The sequence below is a fragment of the Malurus melanocephalus genome, unplaced genomic scaffold, assembly GCF_030028575.1.
Source record: "Malurus melanocephalus ecotype Western Australia unplaced genomic scaffold, MMel_1.1 scaffold_90, whole genome shotgun sequence".
Taxonomy (NCBI): Eukaryota; Metazoa; Chordata; class Aves; order Passeriformes; family Maluridae; genus Malurus; species Malurus melanocephalus.
In genome coordinates, this window is record NW_026623322.1 from 253,411 (window position 1) to 277,118 (window position 23,708).

Consider the following 23,708-nt stretch of genomic DNA (forward strand, 5'->3'; position numbering starts at 1 on the left):
AMMRRAAARSCMWKACAAAGATATATACACTAAGTCAGCAGGAGAGAAGAGATGCTTAATTAGTAAATGGAAATAAAATYGCAGTAGAAAACATGATCCGTTTTCTACAGAATCCATTTTCTACATCATAGACTCAAAAATCTTCATCATGATTAGTTCAGAGAGAGGATAGGCTTCTTGAGCTCTCAGAACAACAGATGCTGACTATTCTTGCCCCCCTTCCTTCTCTTTGATATTTAAAACTTCARTTCTTTTCAAGTTAATTGAATAGTTGGCATTTATGTATTTTTACTGAAGTGCTTTGCCCCCTTCTAGAGGCACAGATATAGAACAATTATTAAAAATGGGAACTTCAGAAGATGAAAATGGCTGTGAAAGTTTGTTCATGCACAACAGGTGTTGTTTTGGGATACCCCAGACCTTCCAGCTTATATTAGTTTAATAATGAATATAGCTTAAGTGTTTATTTTTTCTARTRWAKAAAWKCMWWAWTTYMAMWMMAAMMWTWWYMGRRSMARKTKTTTAAAAAWKRAWKKKGRRWRKWWTTWRRWWAWRAWWAAAAAATAMWAWTAWTAATAATAATAATAATATCAATTAACGATGGATATAATATCCCTATCAAAATCCTTTCCAAAGATACTAGGAAAAAGGGTTTTTCTGCTCACGATCCTTGTCTCAGATTGCTGGAAATATTTGAAAATAGAGCACAGTTTTCTCAGGTGTATGTCGAGCCTAAAATCCTCATAATTCTGCCTTTCCCCAATCTTAAGCAGTGGATAATCATATTTCGTATAGAACTTTAAAAATGACATGCAAAGAGCTGTCCATCCTACACAAGGGCTTCTAAATTTCTGATTTGAATTTAGGCAGCCAAACAAAATCAAAATGTTGGCCTCAGTATTCATCTRTTTAGCATGAAGGCACATTGCAAAGGGAGACCTGTTTCTGATTCATCCGTGAGATGTGAGAAGAGACTGTCCCACTGGTGTCTCATGATCTGAAAATCCACTGTGAAAGTTACATAGTAAATTTAAAGAACCCTTAAAATACTATTTTATATATATTAAGTCATATTAGTTAAATAACTAATAATTGGCTTAATTTAAAAAATATTTCATGCTGTCCTTGGATAAGCTTCCTAAAAAAAAGACAACTCCCAACCCCAGTGGAGCAGAGCTTTCCAGGACAGGTCTGTCTTCATTCCAACCCTTTGCTGACTCTACAGCTCCAAACTTGGCAAGATTTGTGAGCATCCAGGATTCATGTGATGCAAATTTTGATAATCTCTTCCAGCTAAATGCAGGACATGTCATTTTATTAATGTGTCAGAGTCCATTTTGGTTTATCTAAATACATCTATTCAAATAAATAATTACCAGCTACTTTATGGGATTTAAATTTGCCTTCTTTTCCAAAGGAAAATGATTCTCTATCTGTGGAAAGTTGGAATCTGAGACAAGAAATGCTCCTGAAGCCATTAGCATGCATCCTAAATAAAACTGGCCTGTTTTCGCTACAATGAGCAGTGAAAAAAGAAAGTCCATTAGATGGAAATATTGTCTTTCTAAAACCAGCAGATTTTTATTTCTGTGATGTCTAAGCACTGCAATTCTCAGCAGAAAATTGCACTGGAACAGTGGGCGGTTCCCAATTGCTGGAAACTTTACAATGGCTTTTATGTTTAAACATCATTTAGCAGCTGTTAAAGGTCARCACAAATCCTGTACTTTATCAGTATAAATGAAGCTTACAACTGCCAATAAAAGAATGCATTAAATAATGCAATGATTATCATCTTGATTTTTTTCCCTTCAGAAGTGCAAAGGGCCTCTTAAGCAGTCTTCTATTTTTCTCCTTCTTACTTCAAATTGACAAAGTAAAACACTAATTAAATTATTTATATTAGAAATTTACTTACAAGGATGACACATTTTGTACACAAAGCAAGTGAAACAGCTGACACATCATATAGTGCCAGGTGCAGTTAAGAAAATGTAATATAAGTCGGCATCTAGAGGCTAAAAAACCCAACAAACTTGCTGCAATATTTCATTATCAATTTTATTTCCTACCATACACCAAATGTACAGCACAGAACACAATTTTGTCGTTTTGATGTAAGAAATATTAATTGTATGAAGAAACAGTATACAAACTACTCCAAATTAAAAAATGCATACATCATTGCTCTTTACAAAAGGTCTAATTTACAAAATAGCTCATAAATGCATTTAAACACAAAAAAAAAAAAAAAAAAAAAAAAAGAAAAACAGAAAGAAAAAAACCAGTGCACATTACAAAAACACATCAAGTACAAGGGAGGCAAATAAATACAAACATACTTCACAGAACATCCTGAGCAAACAACCAAACACAGATAAATTAACCTGAAGCCATAGTAAATCATAATAATAAATACATAGGTCAGTAAGAGATTTCTGTTTTACTTAAATAAAATATATAACAAATTTGTTAAAATATTTAGTAAATTAAATTTTAGTCTTTGTAATGAGTGAACTCATTTTGTATGCATTTTACATGTATTACAAATGTTTGCTTTTTGTGTTTTTAGCAAGAACAATAACTTTAATAGCAAATTTTTGTTTGGTGTTCTCCTATTTATATTAGACAGCACATATGGTAGCTTTTGAAAAATCAATTTAAAAATAAACACAGCTCCTAAGAACACACATTTTCCCCTGTCTAAACTAGATCGGAGAGTTGAATCAACCCCCCAACAAAAAGCAAGCCCCACCTAATGCAGAACAGTGACCACAGTGCATGAGAGTTGAATCACTTCTGAATAGTACTTTTGTGCAGGAACAGTAATAATATAATTGTATATGTCAAGCCTGTGAATGCCATCATATTCAATCTAAATATAAATGCGGCTAATAAAAATAAACACTTTCATTATAGCACGGAAAAATTAAACACACGCTAGATCCATGTATACATTTACACTGAGGCACATATGCACATGAGGTGTGTGTGCATACAAAAAAGGCAGTTTAGCTGGTTGTTTATACCTTTTTCTTAAAAAAAATAAATATAAAAAAAAAACTTCTGAAACAATGCTTAATTACTTACAATCCCTGAAATAGACATTGCCTCTGTTACAGCAACCGCTACTTTCTGACGGATTCAGAAGTTCCACGCCCAGGCTAACCGGATACCTCTGTGCAAGTGCTTGTCCGTCCACGCCTCCACCTGTTTGTCTGCTCTGTAGCACTTGGTACCCTACCAGAAGACTGGTGACAAATTCAGTGTCAGCCTAGTCTTARTGAAGAAGGATGGGAGAAACCAGTCACGGTGTTGCTACCAGTCATTCAAAGGGACAAGCGACCACCGTGGTGCCAGAGGGGTGTTGTTGCCCTCCAGACCGCTGCCTTCTCAGCTGCCACTACCTTCAAACCAGTATTAAATGCCTTTTCAGGGGAGATGTGTTCGACTCATTATGTACAAAGCCTTCAGCTTGGGATGTGTTTGAGTTTTTTTTTAAATCCAAATCCATTGCAATACTGGTCACTTGCTTAAAACCTCAAYGTCTCATACTAAAAAAGTACCAGTACCTACCTAATTACCCTTCTTGTTTAGAGATAATTGTCATTTCCCTCCATGAGCTAAATCTGAACGAAAACTGCAGTGGTAAAATAAATCTGAAGTTCTCTTGAAACATTTTAAATAATCATTCTCATAGGCTAAATCACACAGCCAAGTCAAGTGCTTTGCTGATTGCTATATTTCATTATTGCTAACATATTCTTTAACACACTGTTTTCCAGCATACTGTGCTTTTAAGAGCCCGAGATCCCCACTAGTGGGCACCATTTATCTTCTCATTCCATGCATCTTCACCTCTCATGTTACTGCAAACCCATTTCAGATACAAAGCCATTATAAAAAAGCAGGATGTGAGGAAAATAAAACTAGAACCACGGTTCAGTCATTTGTTACTTTCATAGGTTTTTTTTTTCTTCCTGTACAAACCCAGCAAGTTATTTAATTTACAGTATAGCTTTCAGTCTATTTAAAATCCCGTTGGAAAATAAATTAATAAACACATTTGTAAAAATATGGCAGGCCGCAAAAATGCTGTTAAAAGATAAAAAAAACAACTCTTTGATTAGAAATAAATAAAAAATATAAAAAATAGTCGCACACACTTTTTACATTCACTTTACAAAAACTGAGTGCAAAAGAAGAAAAAAAAAATGAAATTGTACTGAAATAAATACAATATACTAACAGAGTGCATTGCTGTTAATACAAATAGTCTGTTGTGGTTTTATTCTTTTTTTTTTATGTCAGCTGGGAAAAAATTAGTGCAATGTTGCAATTGTAAATGCAGCATGGCAACCTACACCCCTTAGCAGTACATGAACTCCTAACAGATCCATCTGGAGTTTACTGCTGTTAAGTAATTTCTGTTGCCCAGCAGCTTTCACATCCTACACATGGATGCCCTTCACTGCCTGTTTGATACTTTCCAGCAGAGCTTTGCATTCGGGGGAATAGTCCCGTTCCAGATTGCTGTACATGTCTGTGAGTGTATTTACATATGCTTCGAAATTCTGCTCACTGATTGGCCCCTAAATGGAGACAAAACAGATTATAATTGTAGGAGGTAAAATTAAGGCTGAAAAAAACCCAAACACCCAACCCCAAAGCATGTCAAAGGAGCTACATGGCAACTGGGGAGAAGTCATAAACAGGGCAGCCATCCAAATTAATGGAGGGGTTGTGGAAATTATGGGCGCTGCTTGTCCTGGGGAATCCTCACTCTCCAAGCAAGAAAAGGAGTTGGARATATTATGGTCAGTGTAAGTCTTTTTTTTTGTTGGTGGCCAATTTGGCTCTGGGATTATGACTGACATTCCCCTTAACTGTCCTTACTCAGTCTTCCAGTGGTACTCTTGACATTTTGAGAGGGAACTGGAAACACAAGTACCTCTGTGGATTTGGCCTTTTTTTTTTGAGAATAAGATGTGAAGTTTTTGAGAAGGTAGAGCTTGATTGGCTTCAGACAATTGGTATGGAACAGGTTAAAGTTTTGATCTGGGAGTTGAGTAAATAGGGATTCTCATCAGTGTGAGGTTTTCACTCTTTGTGCAGGGAGGAAGGAGGGGAAAGCCTGCCTTGCACAGGGTGGTACAGGACAGAGATACCAGGGCTGGCTGAGTCCCAGAGGCTGCTGTGCCTACTACCACACAGGTTCCACAATCCTGCATCTCTGCAAAGTAAATCAGCCTAAAAGTGCTCTCTGCTAATGCATCTCCAGTGCTCCTGCTGGTCCCTGAGCTTGCTCATCTGCTTCAAGTGCTGGCAAGACAGTCCCAAAAGGTGTGACACTGCTGGCTGTGGTCTTACCATCTGTGGAAGCTGAATGTCAGCGAGACTGGAGATAAGGGCTTGGCTTAGGCCAGCTAACTCCTTCAACAGGCTCTCGTTGTTCTGCTCTATGAGTTTGTTCTCTTCTTCTATTGTTTTCAAATTGCTCTCCATGGATGTGATCTAAAAGACACAGGCAGGACAAACAAACACACCCATGGCAGCATTGTTACTGCGGTTTGACTCCAAARTATCAGCTGGGTGATTACAAGAGAGGCCATGATGAATCCGAAACTCAGCTATTTTTTTTTAAGGGGAGAAGTAACTTCTCCACAGAACATTCAGAGCAAAGAAGAGGTTGTATTTGCTCTGAAGTGATGGACTTTGCTGCTGGTTCRCGGTGAAACCTTGTGACAGCAAGACACTGGAAAGTGCTCCAGAGTGGGAAGAGGGAATGAGCTCGGAGAGGAAGGTCAGAGCAGAGCTGGGATGGGGAGWGTGGCCTCAGGGCTGGCGGAGGGAAGGAGAAAGGAGGTTGATGTTTGCATTGCTGTCCTGCTCTTACAGCACAGCACCCCTGCTGCTCCACCGCAATAGCAAGGGCACGGGTATTGGCTGCTGTGCTGCTGCCCTGCCCTGCTCCTCTGGGCTGGCTGCGATCAGCAACAAGCCTGGCACTGCAGGCAATGAGGGAAAAACAGAGTGGAAAGGAAACCCAGAGGCTGAGCACACATCACAAACAGATGGTTTGAGCCATCCAGAGGTTGAGTGCTCTGACCAATAGGATGGGAAGGAGARTTTGGGAAAGAGCAGGAGAAAGCAGCCAAGGTAGAAAAAACGGCGTCTTTCTTAAGTGAGAGCTCTGGAATATGCTCAACTCTGAAAGCTTAGATGTCAAAAGCAGTGCTGAAAAAAACAAAATGAGCAACAGCAGAGTCTGGTTCCCTCCTGCCCAACTCKTTGCCCTGGAAGCAGACAGCTCAGCAGGGCAGAACCAAGGGCTGCCATCCCTGTGCCCGGCCGCAGCTCCACAAGGCACGGATTGGTGCAGTCACATCCAGGATTGTTGTGCCCACCCTGTCCTTATTAGTATGCACCTCTTTGCACTACTTCATTGCCTCCTGCTGTGACCACTTTACTTCCTTTCCTCACACGAAGCCACACAGCAAAACTCCCCAGTGTGAGAGACCCCTCTTTGCCTGCCTGCCACCCACTTCAGCCCCTCCTCTGGAGTCTGTGAACGCCTGGCTGGGATCTATTGAAAGGAAGTAGGAAATTTAAGGCTTCTGCTGTAGTTCAGTTCAGGCCTTRCTGGTCACACTGCCTTCACCAGGGAGAAAGTCCAGGTAGAAGAAATCTGAATGCATAATTGGGCAATCACTGTGCAAATAGCAGTGGTCACCAGAGAGAACCAAGTGTCCTGAGATACACTGAGCACAGACCCCTGCAGTGCAGTTTGGGCTGGATATCCCCAAAACTGCTGCTTTGTGAAGCCAGATTGTTTAGATCCAGCACAGGTGGCACAGACCTCTCCCTTATTTAGACCATACACGCAGTGGTTATTGCAAAAATAGCTTCAGTCAACAYTGCACATTCCAATGTGGTTCAAAAGCAGGTGGTTATGGTTACAGTCAGTTTGGTTTAGATCACTTTTGACTTATATTCAGCTCCCAAATCTCATTTAGGAACTTTTTTTTYCAACTCATTCTAAAAATTCTGAGCAAGCTTCTGCTCTTGTTTTTACCCAGTCTGCTCAGGTGAACTTGCAGGTGCGTATGGGAGTCTCTGTAGGGTTGAACTTATMCAGCTCATTCCACAGAACCACTATCAGCATGTTAAAGACAACTTAATCTCTCCAGAATGCAACATAATGAAAGACACAGACTATTTTCCCTTACTCCCATCAGAACCTTCTGCTACACAAAAGGTATACATTCTTTACCAGGTGTTGCCTGAAGGCAGACTTCAAACTATTTGAATAACTGTCAGTGGGTGAGCTAAACTAGAAAGATTTTCTTAGGTAYACGTAAGAACAAAGTCAACTCTCATTAAGACTTGGAGTGGGTTAGTAAGAGGAATTGTCATCCCTAAAAACTCAAGTCATAGGATCTGCTTGGTTTGGTAAACAAATGTTTGGTCAACAAAGGAAAATGAATGTTTTGTTTGGTAATTACGTTTTTTTCTTCTTGCCAAGATTAACACCAAACTTCCCTGAAGCTGTCATTCACCAGATCTTTAAGACAATACCTGCTGCATATTTAGAGAAAACAAACAAGAGTTTGGAAAAAAACAAGTGCACAGGAGACTAACTATTTTTAAGCATAGCGTTTACATAGCATAAGAAAAGGTTTCCCATTTATGGCATACCTGAGTTTGAAGTTTCATCATGTCAGCTTCAATTTTAAGATTGGATTCATTCAGTTCTTTTATTTCCTCATCCAAGTGTCTTATTTCTTCATCACTCTCAATACCTGTAAATAGTYGAAAATAATATCAGATTTAAAATGTCCACATGTAAATGGATGTATGAATAACAAGCTGTGTTACCAGTTACTTAACCATAGGAAAAGAAGTTTTTCATCAAATGATTGATCTTTAAATTGTCTTTTAGTTTGCTTTTATTGCCAAAATTGTTTCCTACTTTTTAACATCTATATGAGCTGAAACATAGATGGGGCTATCTTTGTCCTTGTTTTGCACAATTAATTTTTTTTTTCATTGCGAYATCAGTAAATACAAGCTGGAGGCTACAGAAAGGAAGAATTGCCCAGAAAGAGGAAAGATTATCATAAAAGGTGAGGGGATAGTTACGGTGTTTGRATGTGTTTTTTGGTTTTTATCTTTGGTTTTTTGGTTTGGTTTTTTGCTTGTTTTGTTTTRTTTTGTTTTAAAATAAATGTAACAGCAACCCTTCTTTTTCAGGAGACACCCCAGAGCAACATCTTCATTGGTATAATTTGTTACTTTAATGATTTCACCTATACTTCTTTCTGATCTTGCAAGAATTTCTGTGGGGAAAAAGTTCTATGCAGAATAACTCCAATAAGCACAGCCTTAGTTATGTATGATAAACAGGGAAATTTAAATAAAAGCAAAAGGTAAATTGTCAAAAACCTAGCAAGTATTACAGAAAAAAAAAAAAAAAAAAAAGTAAGCCAGTCTTCAACATCCCAACAACTTAGATAGCAAAGAAATAAAGCTTCAGTTCTTTAAGGAAAGCCTTGTCCTGAAAAATACTAAGCTTAGCAGCTGCTGGCAATACGTGTGTCTGTTTCTGCTTAGGATCACTCTGAGACCAACCCTGCCTGGAGATTTGTGCCACTGTTGCTGTTACTGCTTTAAAACCTAGAGCMGAGTCTGCTGGGGAGCAGGCTTGGGAAATCTGCAAGCGGTAACACAACCGTTTTGCTCAGCAGTTGGAGGCTGAAGACTAAATTTCCTGAATYCTGGCTCAATGCCCAACTTTCTAAATCACGTTGTATAAGAAAGGAGACTCCCACRCATTTCCCACTGCAACTCCTTGGTAATTATTGCTTTGCACTTRGGTTAGCAAAATTGTAGAAGCACTRTGTAGATACTAAACCATGTAGGATTCCAGTTAGGAAGATGAGTCAATTTCTGCCCACAACATTTCTCCCTTCTTACCTTATTCATCAGATAGCTAAGTCCTCCTGATATGTAATTAATAGTTTATTAATAGCAATATATTGAAAACATATCCAAATAAAAAAAATAATACTCTGGGACAAGATCATACCCTCAACGTTGGGTTATCAAGATGTAAATGAGAATAATTGTATAATCTCTCATGCAAATATTTTTGTTACTCAAGATTTTTTATTGCTAGAGACAACTGAAAGTAGTGAGAATTAATGCCAGAATGGCACAAAGGGGCACAAGTATAAATGGGAGTCAGGGCCCTTCTATCTAAATAAATGTCATCATCTTTTACAAATCTCCTTACCGCCACTTGCTTTAAGCTTGATAGTCATTAATTCTTCCGAAATTTTGCCCTTTTTTATGGTTTGTGCATTCAAAGGACAACCAGACAGGCTGAAACGGATAGGAAAAAAAACATTAGCACCCACTTGAAAATGGCAACAATCCTTTCAGGCAATATTATCATGCACTTGGACAGACCTCTGTACCTAAGGTCACATCAGTATCTCCATTATAGCATGGCTTCAGGGAATGACATAACTCATAAAGAGCCATTTAGCTGTATATTCCAGCCTGAAAATTGGCACAGAAATCTCAATCTATGAGTAAACAACTCTTAAGCATATTTCAAAATAATCAAAATTGCAGTGGCAGCTACTGTTAAGTTAYATGAAGATACATTTACAGAACTCTTAAAGTTTGAACATGTATAAACTGTTTTTATCAAGAGATTGTGCTCCAAAGGAGAGGATAGTCCTTTAAAATGGCAAATTTACTATCCCCCAAAAAATTAGTTGATGGGATGATTTCTATGGTGCACAATTATTGTATAGCTTTGTTGATACATAATAATGATCAATACAATRATAACTCTGGATATACCCTATAGGYTGTAATAGCTTTTTTGGATGGTTCTATTATATAGTCAGTTTGCTTTTTAACAACTGTTCACATTAAATTACATTTTGCTATTTTAAAGCTTACMATTTCATCAGCTGGTAATTATCTGAGGCAATTTTTACAGCCCACTAAAGGGCTAAGAGGAATTGCACTGTCTTAACACTACCTTTATAAATAACAAAGAAGAAATACTCATATGCTGAACAACTGGCAGAAGAATTTGTATTTAAGTGTATCCAAGTAAGAAGTGAAGGAAAATTTTGTTCCACAGAAAAATAGTTGATTTGTGTGTGTGTGTGTGTGTGTAAAAATTAAATTTAAAAAAAAAAAATAAATTAAGTCCTAACAGACTTTTCCACATTGTAAAACAAAAGAGAAAAAAAGAATAAAACCCAAGCTTTTGTTAGCTTAGCTAAAACGTATRCAGGTAAAGATGCTAGTTATTCAGTTCTAGATTGCTGCCTATTATCTCTGCCCAGAGCAGATAGCTAACTGRGAGGTTTTTTGAAAGCCATGAGTTACTTGTTAGGATTCAAATGTCTAAGGGAAGGATATCAAACAAAGCTATATTTGCCCCTTCATTTTAACCAACATGATCKTGAGAGTGACCCAGTCTTAAGCAGAACAGGAATCATCTGTGCTTTGTATTGCAAACAAACATATAATTTATGCTACTTGCTTAATTATGTCCTAATGTAAAGATGTTTAGATGGGATGTAGGGAATAAAATTAGGATAACACTGGACTCTGACTGAATTTAWTCAAATGACATTTGGACATTTTTGTCTTGGAGGAGTYGGTCCAGAATATTAGGAAGAAAGCAAAGGAGATAGAGGACAGATAATTACTGTTCAAGACAGAAAACAAAAATTGCCAGATATTAATTCAGATATTTTATTCAGATTCTTTGTTTAATATTGATTGAATATGGTTGGATTATACTAACTTTTTCACAGTGATAGATGGTGTTTATTGTTGTTAGTTATGTGTGACTCCTTCTCTGTAAGGATAATTTTCTTTGTAAGATTGTTATAACTTCAAACTTCCTTAATCCATATGAGTTCTGCATGCTTATTGTTTTTTTCTTTGTGTGACTTTAGCTGTTTAAATATAAAGTTTATGAATATAACTTTCCACTGGTAGAAAGATGAAATTAATGCCTCTTGGCTAAAACTTTCCTGGTGACATTTCAATGATATTTCTCTTTTCTTTTGAAGATATGCGGATACAAGCCCATATTTCCCTAGGAAAGAATTCTATTTAATTTTAAACTACATAGGCACTGTGCTAATCTGAACACCTTGGAAAGTCATGCTTCAATGGGAACACAGAAAAAGACATAAAAGTTTAAATCTCTCAAAGTAATTCTGTTTTGTATTGCTTTAGCTGCAATGTAAACTATGTTGTTACCCAAAAGACTTCAGCACAATTTATTCTGACTCTAACCTCACATGTTGCCAATTCAAAGTGGAATGTTAAGGAAAAATGAAAAGAGAAAACACAAAGTTATACCTTCTGTGGGTGACAAAAACATTATTAACATGACCCAGCCCGTTGCAGCCTGGCAAAGGACAGTGTGGCAGCTCTTGTTTGTTCAGTTTCCAGGATAGTGAAGACCCATTGACAGGACTCTCCTTCTGTCTCTTGGCAGCCAAAGGACAACCAGAAGCAGTGCGATGAGAAGTGTATTTACCTGATATGTGACCTTGGCCATCACAGCCTATCACTGGACATCTACAGAAACACAGCAAAAGAACCCTCATTTTCACTGGAGAGAGCAGGCAAAGACAGTCTCAAAAAATTCTGAGAAAATCATTCCAGCTGCCTTTGCTACTTTCCTTTAATGGAGTAARACTTGGTCCCTGGTGGCACACTCTACCTGAGCATCCAATTCTTGTCAAGCTGAGTTATGGGCGTTCAGCTGATCTTAAAATAAGGCAATTTAAAATGCAGTTGTAGGGACTAAAAAAATAATACATTCATTTAGATAGTGTTTTAYCAGAAAAGAAAATTCGTATTCTATCACAGGCAATAAATCACACTTCTTCAAGTGTACAGAAAATCAMCATTGTCTCCTCTCTATATTGGTTTCTGATATGAAACAGAATTCCTGTAACTGGAAAACTTGTATGGAAACCCATGCAGATACTTGCAAAGAAAGGATAGGGAATTTTTTGTGCTGCTCTGTCAATCCTATGCAGTTTCATGTGTATCATTAGCAAGAATGAAGACAACATTGCGTGCAACTAAGTCTTCACTTTTATGTTCTGGTAGTTATTATTTACATATTGTAATGGAATGCGTGTTCAAGCCAGGACTGCAGCAAATCTCGACTGAATTTCCAGTTTTCATTTCAAGTGAAATTTTCATTCATACATAGAGAAAAGACATGAGACTTACAGATATTTAAGTTCTCTGGAACATATTTTGAAGGTGTCAGCCTGATTTAATTAACTGACACGTTTCCCCTCAGTCGGTAATAATTTTCCTTCATTTTGCCAAATTTTTCCACCAAGTGGCACTTTGCAAAGCACTCTTTAAAATAATTGGAGCGATGCAAGCAGAGATATCAATCAATCCTGCCTCCCTGTTCAGTCTCCTAGGTGATGGACTCCACCAACTTCACGAGAAGCAGAAASACTTGGTTCGGTTCCAGCTCTTGGCACTATTCTGATGTGGCTCAGATTAACTGGGGCATCTCCCTGTGATCCCACAAGCCCTGAACTCTTACAGGCCATTTCCACCCCCTCCACTGCTGGTGAACCCCCTCTTCTGTACTCACTTAAGTTCAGGGTCTTCTTTTTCTTCCTTGGTAGGAGTGACTTTGAGACCTCCTTTCCTGGCACGAGGACAGCCAGACAAGCTGAAAGAAGCACACAGAGTAAGAGCCACCTCTTTCTGCTGCTGCCAGCCGAGAGCCCTGAGCACTGCAGCCCCACATCATGGGATGGTTGTTACCTTCTGTGGGATGCATAGTTCCCTGTCACATGGCCAGAGCCGTCACAGCCGGGTGTTGGGCACCTGTGGAATAATACAGGGAGCTTACAAAATTCMGTCACAAAGATGCAGAGTAAATAATGTGTACGTTGTATGTTTAGTCTGGAGTGGGAGAAAGAACAGCAGAGCTTTTGTTTAATAAGCTTTTGTTGTTTTTTAAATGAGCAGACTCCTTTTTTGGGGGTATTTTTCTTTTAATATAGCAGAGTTTTAGTAAGGAATGTGAACGATATTGTTTATGATATGTAGATTTAATTAGTTTATATCAATGTTTGCATCAAGCATTTTTCCTTGTACAGAATCAATATGACAAAGAGAAGAAAAAAATGCTGCTTGATATAGATCTATTTGTAAATTTACTGTTRCATGTTTGTTTGTTGTTGTTATGATGTTTTCAGGTAGAGATATAAATAAGCACCTTGCCAGTATTTACAGAAGGGGAAATGAAAGCAGAGAAGCAGTTTTACTTTTGAGCATCAGTAGATGATACTAGAATTTGAATTTAATAATTTGTGTGTTCTAGCACTGTAAGCATACCACAAGACCATCTCTTTCTAGCATGAGATTCAATTGAGCATTCGACAGAGCAATTGGATTATGCTTATTTCTCATAGTTAAAGGGTTTCTCTGTGCATGTGCAACAAACCTTTTCAAGTATGAATGTTTAATACCAAAACATCCATACAATAAAAAGATGTGCCTGTAACTCTGTTTTTGTCAGTGATCTACCAGGGTGGGCTTCTTGCTTGCTGTTCATACATGAAGAATGTGCCCCAAAAGCCAAATGGAGTCAGTAGGTCACTCCACTGACATCTGTGGGATCTGGAGCGGGGCCTTACTGGTAACAGCTTCCATCTCAGAAGTACAGATTTTCCTTTTTTGCTTGTTTGTTTGCTTGTTTTAATTTTATTTTCACTTTTTTTTTTTTTTTTTTTTTTTTTTTTTTTTTAATTTAAGGTTGTTGTATGTTGGTGGGGTGGTTTGGTCTGAGTTTTTTTTCAGAGAATATAAACATACCTCAACACAAAAAGCAGCGCCATAAAACATTTACCTTTAGAAGTTATGCCAGCCTTTTCTGTTTCTGTATTATACAACTCAAGTTCTTACACTAAACAAGCCTAAGGGACTTTGAAATGCTATTATTTTTACAGAGTATCAAAATTACATAAGGAGTTGTGCCAAACAATGTTGTACTGAACCATTAAGGAAACTTGCACGGTTCAATATGCTCTTAAGTGTCTCAGTTGTTACTGAATCTTTCCTGAGTTAAAGAGATTCATGATTTAATCTAATCATTGGTAGGCTGCCATGAAAAACACCTACAAATATAATTGCAATAGCATATCTAAGTGTGCAGGTGCATCTCTTCACAGAATATATAAAACTAGTTTTCTGTGAACAATTAATTTGTCAAAAATCTGACTTCTTTTGGACATGAACAAATTTATGCATTGATTCAAGTAGAATTCAGCAAATAATTTCAAATGAAGAATGGGGTGAATTTTTTTTTTAAGGTAATGTCAAAACATTTCATTATGACACTTCATGAACAAAATATTTTTGGCAGAACGGCTTGCCTCACACTGACAGCAAAGGTAAAGGTGGGGGTTGGAGTGCCAGGATATGCTTGACTGCGCAGCAGTAAATGTTGACCAGTCAAAGTGTGGGACAAGGACTGGGCACAATGTCATGTGGAGCAGAAAGCAAGGGCAGATGTCTGGAGAGTGTGAATTCTCACTAGTAAATCCRGCACACCTGCCAAAAACTATGGATATTAATTTTGGCTACTTGTTTTATCAGACGGTAACAGATGGAAGGGCTCCCTGTATAGACTGGAGGTGGACTTTAATTCAGATCTGAAAGTCTGAGACTTGTGAATAAACTTAAAAAGGACACTGAAGTAAATTTTAGATCACCCCTTCTCTATTTACCACTCCTGGCACCAGACAGATTTCCAGCCAGATTGGATTCCAAGATATTCAGGAGGTCACTGAAGATTTGAGGTTGAGATATTATCGATGCTTATGAAATGATAAGATTTTGGGTGGGCTACTGACAAATAAATAAAAAGCTTCATTAGCAAGACTCTTAATCTTGAGCTCTGGGTTGGGTTTTCCAAATATTGATTTTATCTTTGCATGGATTGGGAAATTCCACAACACAAAATGCACCAAAAATCTATTCCCTAGCAGTCAGTAATGCTGTGGAAATTCATWGGACTAGTGCCCCAGCTTAAGGAGTCATCCTCGATGGGGGATTCCTGTGCAGAGCCAAGAAAATAAGATTTACAGCGAATGGCCAGAGGTCTCAGAAGGTCAAATTAAGATATGTCAACTCTCAAGTGGGTGTAGGTTACAAGATCTTTTACAATTCTTCCAAATTTGTTATTCAAAAATACATCTCTCAGTGATTTGACAAATAAATTCTTGCAAATGGGCACCAGGTACCTCCTGTTTTGTCCCCTTCTCCAAGAGGGTTGCTTTGGCTTTAGGAAGATGAACTACAACTACATATAAAATTTAAACACTGAGTTGCAGATTTAGGAGTGCTTCTGGTACCTTTGTGTCCTCCAAATCTCACTGAGGGTGCTGGGTATGAGCTGTAGCTAAGGCAAACCCATAGAGGTCAGGTGAGAAAACCATTGACTGAAATTTGTTATAATGCCTATGGAATATAAATCAGTGTCAATGTTTTGTGTGGGAGCTATGCAGAAGAACTGCTCAAATCTCTCCTAAAAATTGATATTTAACCACTGCAAAAACTTGTCTAAGGATAGGACTTATCACCTATTCCTCAAAGCTTCTGAATAGTAAGTAAATATCWCTCTAAAGTACACATTTATAATTCTTTAAGGCTTGATAAGCAAGCTCTTTGGTTAAATAGGATATCAGCCACAATTATCCCTTTTAGCTTTAAAATTTGAGTYGTCATCAAATTTATTATGTTTTAAATCAACCACCTCAGATTGTTCTGAGCTGCAACAATCCTCACATCATAGAAATTTTCTTGAATCTGAATCACAGGCCCATTTTCTGAGCAGATCTTCCTTATTTCCAAACTGTAGATCACATGGAAGCCTTGTATCTTTGCTGGCAGAGAGTTTCATAATTCAAGCCARAATCTTATCTTGATTCTGGCAAATTAAGCATGAATAACATTTGGAAAAAATACACAGCTTTTTCATATTCATGCCTGACTACATGAGGGTACTTTTCTGGCCTGATTCTATGAGCGTTTATGCCCTCTGCTAACATAGCTATACTAAAATTAACTATTGATATCACTATACGAGCACAAGCATGATTGCAGCATTTTGGCATAAGATATCATTTAGCTGAAAGCAGAGTTTTGTTCAAAATATCACCTGAACTACATTTGCAGGAACCTAAATTAAGGTGGTACATTTGGGGAAAATGATTTTATTTAGCCCTTTTTCCTTTTGCGAATTGTCTGTGAACAGATTTTGATTTTTGCTCTTTTTCTAGTTAATTGAAATTAAATGCTAAGTGCGTTATGCAACATATTTCTGTCTGTGAAATGTCCATGAACTTTGACTTTGTCTTTCACAACTCACTTATTATACATGGCGTACAGTGTGCAGTTTGTCATTTAAGTCATATGCTGTTGCTCCTCTTTCCTTATGGCATGACCAAAACTCTAGAAGCTTTAGTGGAAAAATAACCATATTGGTATGCAAATTTACTTATTCACACATGAATGGGGCGGGGAGGGGGGGGGTGATGCATGAGGAGCAACTATTCAAAATATTTGTGTGAGTGTCTTTGTATGGCAGAAAGCCAATAAAAGCAGGGACAAATATATATGACTCAGCAAATTATTTCAAATTTGTCAGCATTTTCAGCAAGTCAGTTCCTTGCTAACCGTTCTGCTCTTTTAAAACAAACTAAACCCAAATTTTATACCTTTGAGTATCAGGGATGTCAAAAAACGAAGCATTGTGCCAGTGAGCCAGTTTACCTACTGGCTTTGTGATCTGCTTTGGACAGCTGCCTATATAAATGTCCTTTCTCTCCCATTTTGCTGCATCTCCTCTACATTCAACTTCATAGCTGCCATCAGTTCAGCATTTCAATTATAATTCAAGTTGTAAGGCTAGAGAAAAGGACCACTAACGTTTGATCTGGGGAAGCCAAACACTGAGCCAAGCCTAAATGCAGTCACTTCTGCTATTAATACCATTAGAAAAGGATAATACTGCCATGATAAGACTTTATTTTCTTCTATCTGGACTAGGGATGAACCTAAAGGACAGAAAGGACAGTCACGGGGTTCTCCCCTTTTTACATGCATTCATGAGTTTTTCCAAGCCATCTATTATGGGATCCAATTTACAAGTTGCAGAGGGAAAGCTATGAAAGAACTCTAATTATCCTTTCCTTTTCCCCACATCCTTATTGACAAAGCCAATTCAATAACTAGATGACTGGTTGCCAGTGCCTCTCTTGACTACAGATTTTTGAAATATTCATATGTCCCTATACATCTGTCTATATAGCAGAGCCCGCACAGTCCTTTTGTAAGTGACATTTCATGGTGAGAATTATGCCAGCACAAAATCACATGACTTGATGTCTGCTTCAGTGACTTTAAACTCGTAGTATAGGGTAGTGAATAATAAAAAAAAAAATTTTTGCAGGTATTCTGGTCTCATTTTTAGATTTATTCAGACCAGACTTATTTCTAACTAAATAATTCCAGTTAATTCTATCTGCATCATTTATTTGCCAGATCAGTCTTACATACTATATATATTCTATTCCTCTCTGATTCAGAAATACTGAGAAAACTGCATCTTTCCTAGTGTTTATAATTTCCCCCCCCCCGCCCCCAGGTCCTGATTAATTAATGAAAATGAAGGGGTACAAGAATGAAGAAAGACAAATAAAGGTAAGTAAACTTTATTTCACTCAAAAGCTTTCAAACCAATTCACTTTTCAGACAAARGTTTGATACTGCTCAGAGCAATTCCAATTTACAACTTCAATAACAKAGAGAGCATGTTTGTCAAAGATAAAAAACAATAACTTTTGTGCTATTGTCAATACTTACTTGAGCTCCTGAGAGTTAGCAGCCATAAGGGATTTTAATGTCTTGTCAGCTAAAGGGCACCCAGAAACACTGAAAAGAAAACCTGATGTGAAATATTTTACTAAACAAAAACTTTTTTTTTTTTTTTTAATCTAAAACAGCAACCTCCGGACAATCTATGACTTATATTGGTTAAAATTGTACCCTCAAATATTTTTTCTTGGCAAAGAAGGAGCAGCCAATATAAGGCTGTGGTTCCTAAGTCACTGGAAAAAAYATGTATATAGTTAGGGACAAAAGTTTCTAGGTCCTGTAAAGCTTTGCTATGAGGGGACAGTGGTACACAGAATTCATCTTTCATATTTTATCTATGAAGGACAGATAGAAGATCTGGTCCACATGGTTGGTAGAAGCAGAAAACGCTTCCATCCTGCTCCCAAGGGAAAAGCAGGAAATTATTGTTTCAACCCCTAGATTGACAGTAAGCTATTTTGAGGAAAATATTTAACATCCTCCGGTTATAATAGCTGATCTATGAATTTCAAAGCCATTCATAGAGAGATATGCAGAAACCTCATTGATAATCATATGGACCAGCATCTGTGTGGAGACTGGTTGTACACTCAGGGAAATGCAGWTTTTACTAAATTACTCATCTGCAGGTCTAGCTAAGAAATACAGCTACTGGAATAAGCACACGCTACTTAACTCTGGATCAGTGTATTAAGTCCAGACCTTCAAAAATATAACAAAACCGGGAAAAACAGCCACGTTTCTGTATGGATTTTCTGCAAATTACTTTGGAGTACTTATTCATGGTTAGCATAAAAAAAGTTCAAAAATGACAATAGCTAAAAGCAGCTCCATTTCCTGTTTTAGGCTTCCTGTTGTTTCTTACCTGCGGTGTGAGGCATAGTTTCCTGTTACRTGACCGCTACCATCACATCCTGGAGTCGGACAGCTGTGCAAAGAAGAAACMATGAGAAATTAGAGTCTGTGTAATACACCACATAGCTCACCACACCTTGCATTGAATTATGTAATGATCCTTAGGGCAGCCACATTCATCATTATACATTTCGACACTGTCATGATGCAGCAGAAAAACAGCAAAACTTCAGTTTTATTTTTTAATTACTACATGAAGCACAGATGGGAAGAATTTCTCCTATCTCCACAATGCAAATAATTTAAAAGAATTTTTTTTCTTTTTGTAGTGTTAAACTACCATGCTTTGCATAGGTATTTTGCTTACAATGTGGGCTCTTAAAAATACTATTTCATTATTGGTACAAAATTTTGACAGCAATTCATAAAGGTTAGAGCTGAATTTTCTGATCTGACTCCAGGATGACATAGGCCAGAGAACAGCAATATTCAAAATTCTTCCTTTGAGTTCTGACTAAAATAAGGCGCCTTCTTTAGAAACACACCCAACCTTTTATTTACTGATACAAACTAGAAAGGTATTAAGTTGCTTGCAGAGCAGAAACCAGGTCAATATCACAGACCTGACGTTCAGAAAGAGCACAGAACTTTTTCAAGATGTTTCTCAGCTCAACTGAGAAGTGATACAAAGGTGGTYGCCATGGTTTAGGAATGSTATTCTCCAAATTAGTGYTCCCACYGAGCCACTCCAAACCATAGACTGCTTTCTTGCCCCCCTGTGGGCAGGTTGGAGAGGAGAATTGCAGGCACAAAAGATGAAAATCACACATTGAGATAAAAACAACTACTGGAAACATCAATGAGATAAGAAAAGGAGTGATAAGAGCAAAAATATCCATCAGAAAGTGTAAAAGATAGGCAAATGATTGCTCAGAGCCAGCTCTGCTCTGGCTCAGAACCGGTGTTACCCAACCGCTCCCTTTGCCAAGCTTACTCCACTGGAAGGAACACCTTCTCCCTGGGTGAGGCTACAGAATAACCTCCAGGTCCCAGCCATGCCATGTCCAGGATACTGCAAAAATTAACCCTGYCCTGGCCGWAGCYGAGACAGTGGTGTGCATTTAGCAGAACAGATATATTCATTTAAGCCAAGAGATGGAGGTATGCTCAGCCTGGAGAAGATGTTATGGCTTTTGGTTTTCTTCAACCCTTCTTCAGCTGAAACACTGAAATCTTTTATCAAACTGGGATATAGTCCTCTGCAAAAGGACAAAGCTACCAAGAAATGCAACTTGTGCACGGAAGGAGAGGTGAATTAAACATACCTTTGTACAGCACTTTAAAACACTCCAGCACCAACCCCACAGAGCTGCCTTATAAAGAACTGTTTTGTTTTTTTTTTCCTCTGGGAATATGGATAGAAATGGCAAGCAGATGTTGCACAAAAATTGTTGGCCAGTGCTCTATGCTAATGAAAAAGGGACCTGAGATGCTCARCTGGGTATTTTSTCTGAGCTGACAGAATGCTASGAAGTTTTTCAAGTCTGTAAAAAAKCCTTAGGAAGACATCAGTCTCATTTTCACAGCCCATTTCAACCTGAGCTATGCCATTATGGGCAACAGAATTAACGTGGAAAAATAGAAAGCACATGCTAGACGGTGGYATTCATATGGGAGTTCACTGTAACCGTGCTAACCATGTACAAAAATGTTTCTCTGCAAGTGCTTATGTCATTTTAAAAGCTTCCTCATGATGGAGCCAATTGTACTGAATTGTTCAGTACAATTTCTGTGCTCAATAGGATCATAGGAACGTAGTCTGATCCCTATCTTGCCTATGGATCCTTCCGATAAATTAAAGCTATTTCTTATTTTCTGTCCAAATACATTTTAGAGACCTATTTCTACTCACTRTTTGAAAATAATACAATACAACCACTGTAAGCTCACCATTGCCCTAGTAAATACTCTGGGTGTTAYTATGTAGGAGAGTAGAAAAGTACTTTACAGGCATCTCAAAACAGGTCAATATCACAAAGGAATAAATATTACAAAAGAAAAGCCATTAGTCTTCAGCAAATAAACTCTCAGTGACTTTTGTCTGCATTTGTTTGAGAAGAAAAGGCAAAACAAACCTGACCTGTAGCAATTTAGGTCATGAACTACAACTGCAGATATAATGTGGTGAGTAGACAACATGCAGACTGCATGACATGAGGGGAAAGAATTGCTCTTCACAGAAGTTTGCCCCAGGGAAATGTAAATTCTAGAGACAGAGGCAGCTCTGACTGCTTCAGTGGCACCGAGTCTGAGAGCAGGACCCAAGTTGGATGGACATGACTTGTTTATTTATGGGTGAACCTGCAGTGATACATTATGGGATGTCATCACTCAATGATATGGATTGCACTTGCTCAGGAAGACCTGTTGTAGTTTGGGACAAAAAGAAAAGTGCCATCAATGATTCCTGAGTCCTAGCTGACCATTACAGTGAAAACTCTGTGTTGATATCAAAGTGATATTGAAGTGAGCACAAAGGGATTTTGTGAAGAGCCTAGATGTGGTTTTAAAAAGTGACTCATGTTATGAGCTGCTTGGGACAATTTTAGTAAATAATTCTACACTGAAACAAGCTGTTGCATGCAGAAAGATTTATTAGAAAGTATTTGCAGTTATACTTAGTAAACTTTTGGAACTCAAGAAAGAGCAAGTGCATCTCAGTACTTGGGAAAAGAGAGTATTAGCCAATACTCCCAGAGTGTGAATTCATACAGCCACTGGATTTTCAGCAGGATTGAATAACTAATTCTGCTTGGAAGGAAACCCAGGAAGGACTTAAGCATATTTCCTACAGGCTGGAAAGCCCTAAGACACTTTCTGTTTTGTATTTTTTCTTTTTATGAACTCTGCATGTTTTTTATCTGAGAAATTCTGACTGCTTCTACACAAGCTCTGAGTAACGGATCTATAATGATGACGGTTCAATTAAAGCTTATTTAATTATGTAAGCATTAGCAGAGCAAATCTGTAACATGTTATGAAATTGTTTCATAGAAGGAGCTGTTACCCTCTTGTTACCTGTCTGTTTTAGGAATAAGGAGAGRCACCCACTATCAATTTAGTCATAGTAATAATCTATCCAGACCTGCAGGCATATCCTGTCATGGCTCCAAACTTCATGCCTACATACCTATGATATGGAACTACCTGCAGTGAATTGTGCAAGTTTCCCTGCTCAGCTCCTTCAAACCAGAAGTCAGAGCAGCATCATAGTCAGTCTTCACCAGGGCAAAGGAAAATGTGGCATTTTCTGTGACTCACGTGATGAGTTCCTTCTTGAGATCTCTTGAATGCAGCTTGGGTTTAGGACTTGGTATRGAGACATCTCCTGGATACTTCTTTTCCTCCATGTTTTCTGGGGAGCTTACTGGATCTTTCTGAAATATTAARTGAGAATGTGACAAAAAGTTTCTCTCTTCAAGTCCTCCCACACATTCAAGAATAAATTTGCCATGCAAGAAGAGAACCTCTTGTAAAACTTAAAAAGACATGATGGAGAGAAATTAAGAAAGTTTAGTACATCATAGTTTCAGGTTCTCACAGGTAGACTTTCAAAAATGATGTGTAAATATTTTTGAAGGCAGGTGTTAGTTTAAGCTGTACATAGGAGAAATTTGTTTTTGTTTGGCAAGATGGTGATAAATGCCAAAGAAAAGTACACAGAGAAAATAAGTATGTTCTTTTTCTTTTTTCCGTGTGAGTACATTGTTGACTTTTGAATACAGTTAAAGAGGTGAMCACTACATCATAAACTACAAAATTGCAATCATATTTTTTTTTATAAATTACTATTTTACACAGGCAAATATAAATGAAAAGCTTTTTAATTCTGTGGAATGGAATGACTTGTTATCTTATTCAAAGAGCAGGTTCTTGTTAAAATAAAAATCACAAGAATAAAATCACTTTGAAGTTTTCTTAATAGCAAGCTTCTAAGAGTAGTTCTTGATTTCTACTATTTGTAGATCAAAATCATCACTGCTACCATGCTGTTTGGTGGATGGTATGAATCATGAACATTCACTTCCTTGGGAAGGCATTTTGAAGACTTGGAGTTCTGGAAGGAAATTAAATTTTTGTTTTCTGAAAAATCTTCTTTGAACACTTCAAAAAGCTTGGTTTATACTCTTTAGAGACAATGCCCTCAATGATTATTATCTTTATGAAAGATAAGTATTTTCTTTCTGGAGGGATGCTGTGTGGCTATTATATCATTCGAGAATTCTCCAATTGTTATAGCATCAATTATGGGACCTCCATTAATCCCTTCTCGGACTTYCTGTTKGTTCTGTGATTCCATTCCAGAACTYAGGTATTTCCCAGAGATTACCATCTRTGGGAGCAGAAACTGCTGCCTGTGGCTGAGAGGGGAAGGTCCCAGCCTCTGCTAAACTCATGGGGCTGGTGCCAYGATGCTCTGGGCTCGTGCAGCCAGCAGACGTGCCAGGACAGAGGAGCGGGGACGTCGGCAGAGCTGTGAACACCGAGCGAGGGGCTGAGTCGGATCTGGACTGAAAATGGAGTTTCTGCCTACTGGGTCTTGTAAGCTCTGCAGGGGTGTTTCTTCTGATAAAGCTTCCATATGGTCCTCGATTCTGGCARCTCCTCTTTGCCTGTTTGGAGGTTGGATCCTCAATATGACGTCCCTTCTGCTTTCTGCTACTGGCTACCTACTGCCTACTGCAACTCACACTGCTCGTATCTATACAAAACGATGCCATGATATTGCTCTATCAATTACTGCTGATTTTTGCAACCACATTTGTGGGGTTAGTTTRTTTAGGAATAATCTAATCTGCTACAAATACAGAAAGCAAAAATAC

General features: G+C 37.9%; 1 protein-coding gene across 4 annotated transcripts in view; it reads right to left on the bottom strand.

The window, feature by feature from the left end:
* Window positions 1-4,202: 4,202 nt before the first annotated feature.
* ST18 (ST18 C2H2C-type zinc finger transcription factor) overlaps window positions 4,203-23,708 on the bottom strand; it is a 48,431-nt gene continuing 28,925 nt past the window's right edge. For all 4 annotated transcript variants that reach the window (XM_057368312.1, XM_057368315.1, XM_057368313.1 and 1 more), the window contains 10 exons: window positions 22,147-22,262; window positions 18,836-18,898; window positions 17,959-18,027; window positions 12,850-12,912; window positions 12,674-12,754; window positions 11,404-11,625; window positions 9,296-9,384; window positions 7,699-7,802; window positions 5,371-5,514; window positions 4,203-4,592 (listed from right to left, as the gene is read on the bottom strand). In XM_057368312.1, coding sequence (XP_057224295.1) covers window positions 4,452-4,592; window positions 5,371-5,514; window positions 7,699-7,802; window positions 9,296-9,384; window positions 11,404-11,625; window positions 12,674-12,754; window positions 12,850-12,912; window positions 17,959-18,027; window positions 18,836-18,898; window positions 22,147-22,262 — 1,092 coding nt within the window. In that variant the 3' untranslated portion in view covers window positions 4,203-4,451. The remainder of the gene's footprint in view (window positions 4,593-5,370; window positions 5,515-7,698; window positions 7,803-9,295; window positions 9,385-11,403; window positions 11,626-12,673; window positions 12,755-12,849; window positions 12,913-17,958; window positions 18,028-18,835; window positions 18,899-22,146; window positions 22,263-23,708) is intronic.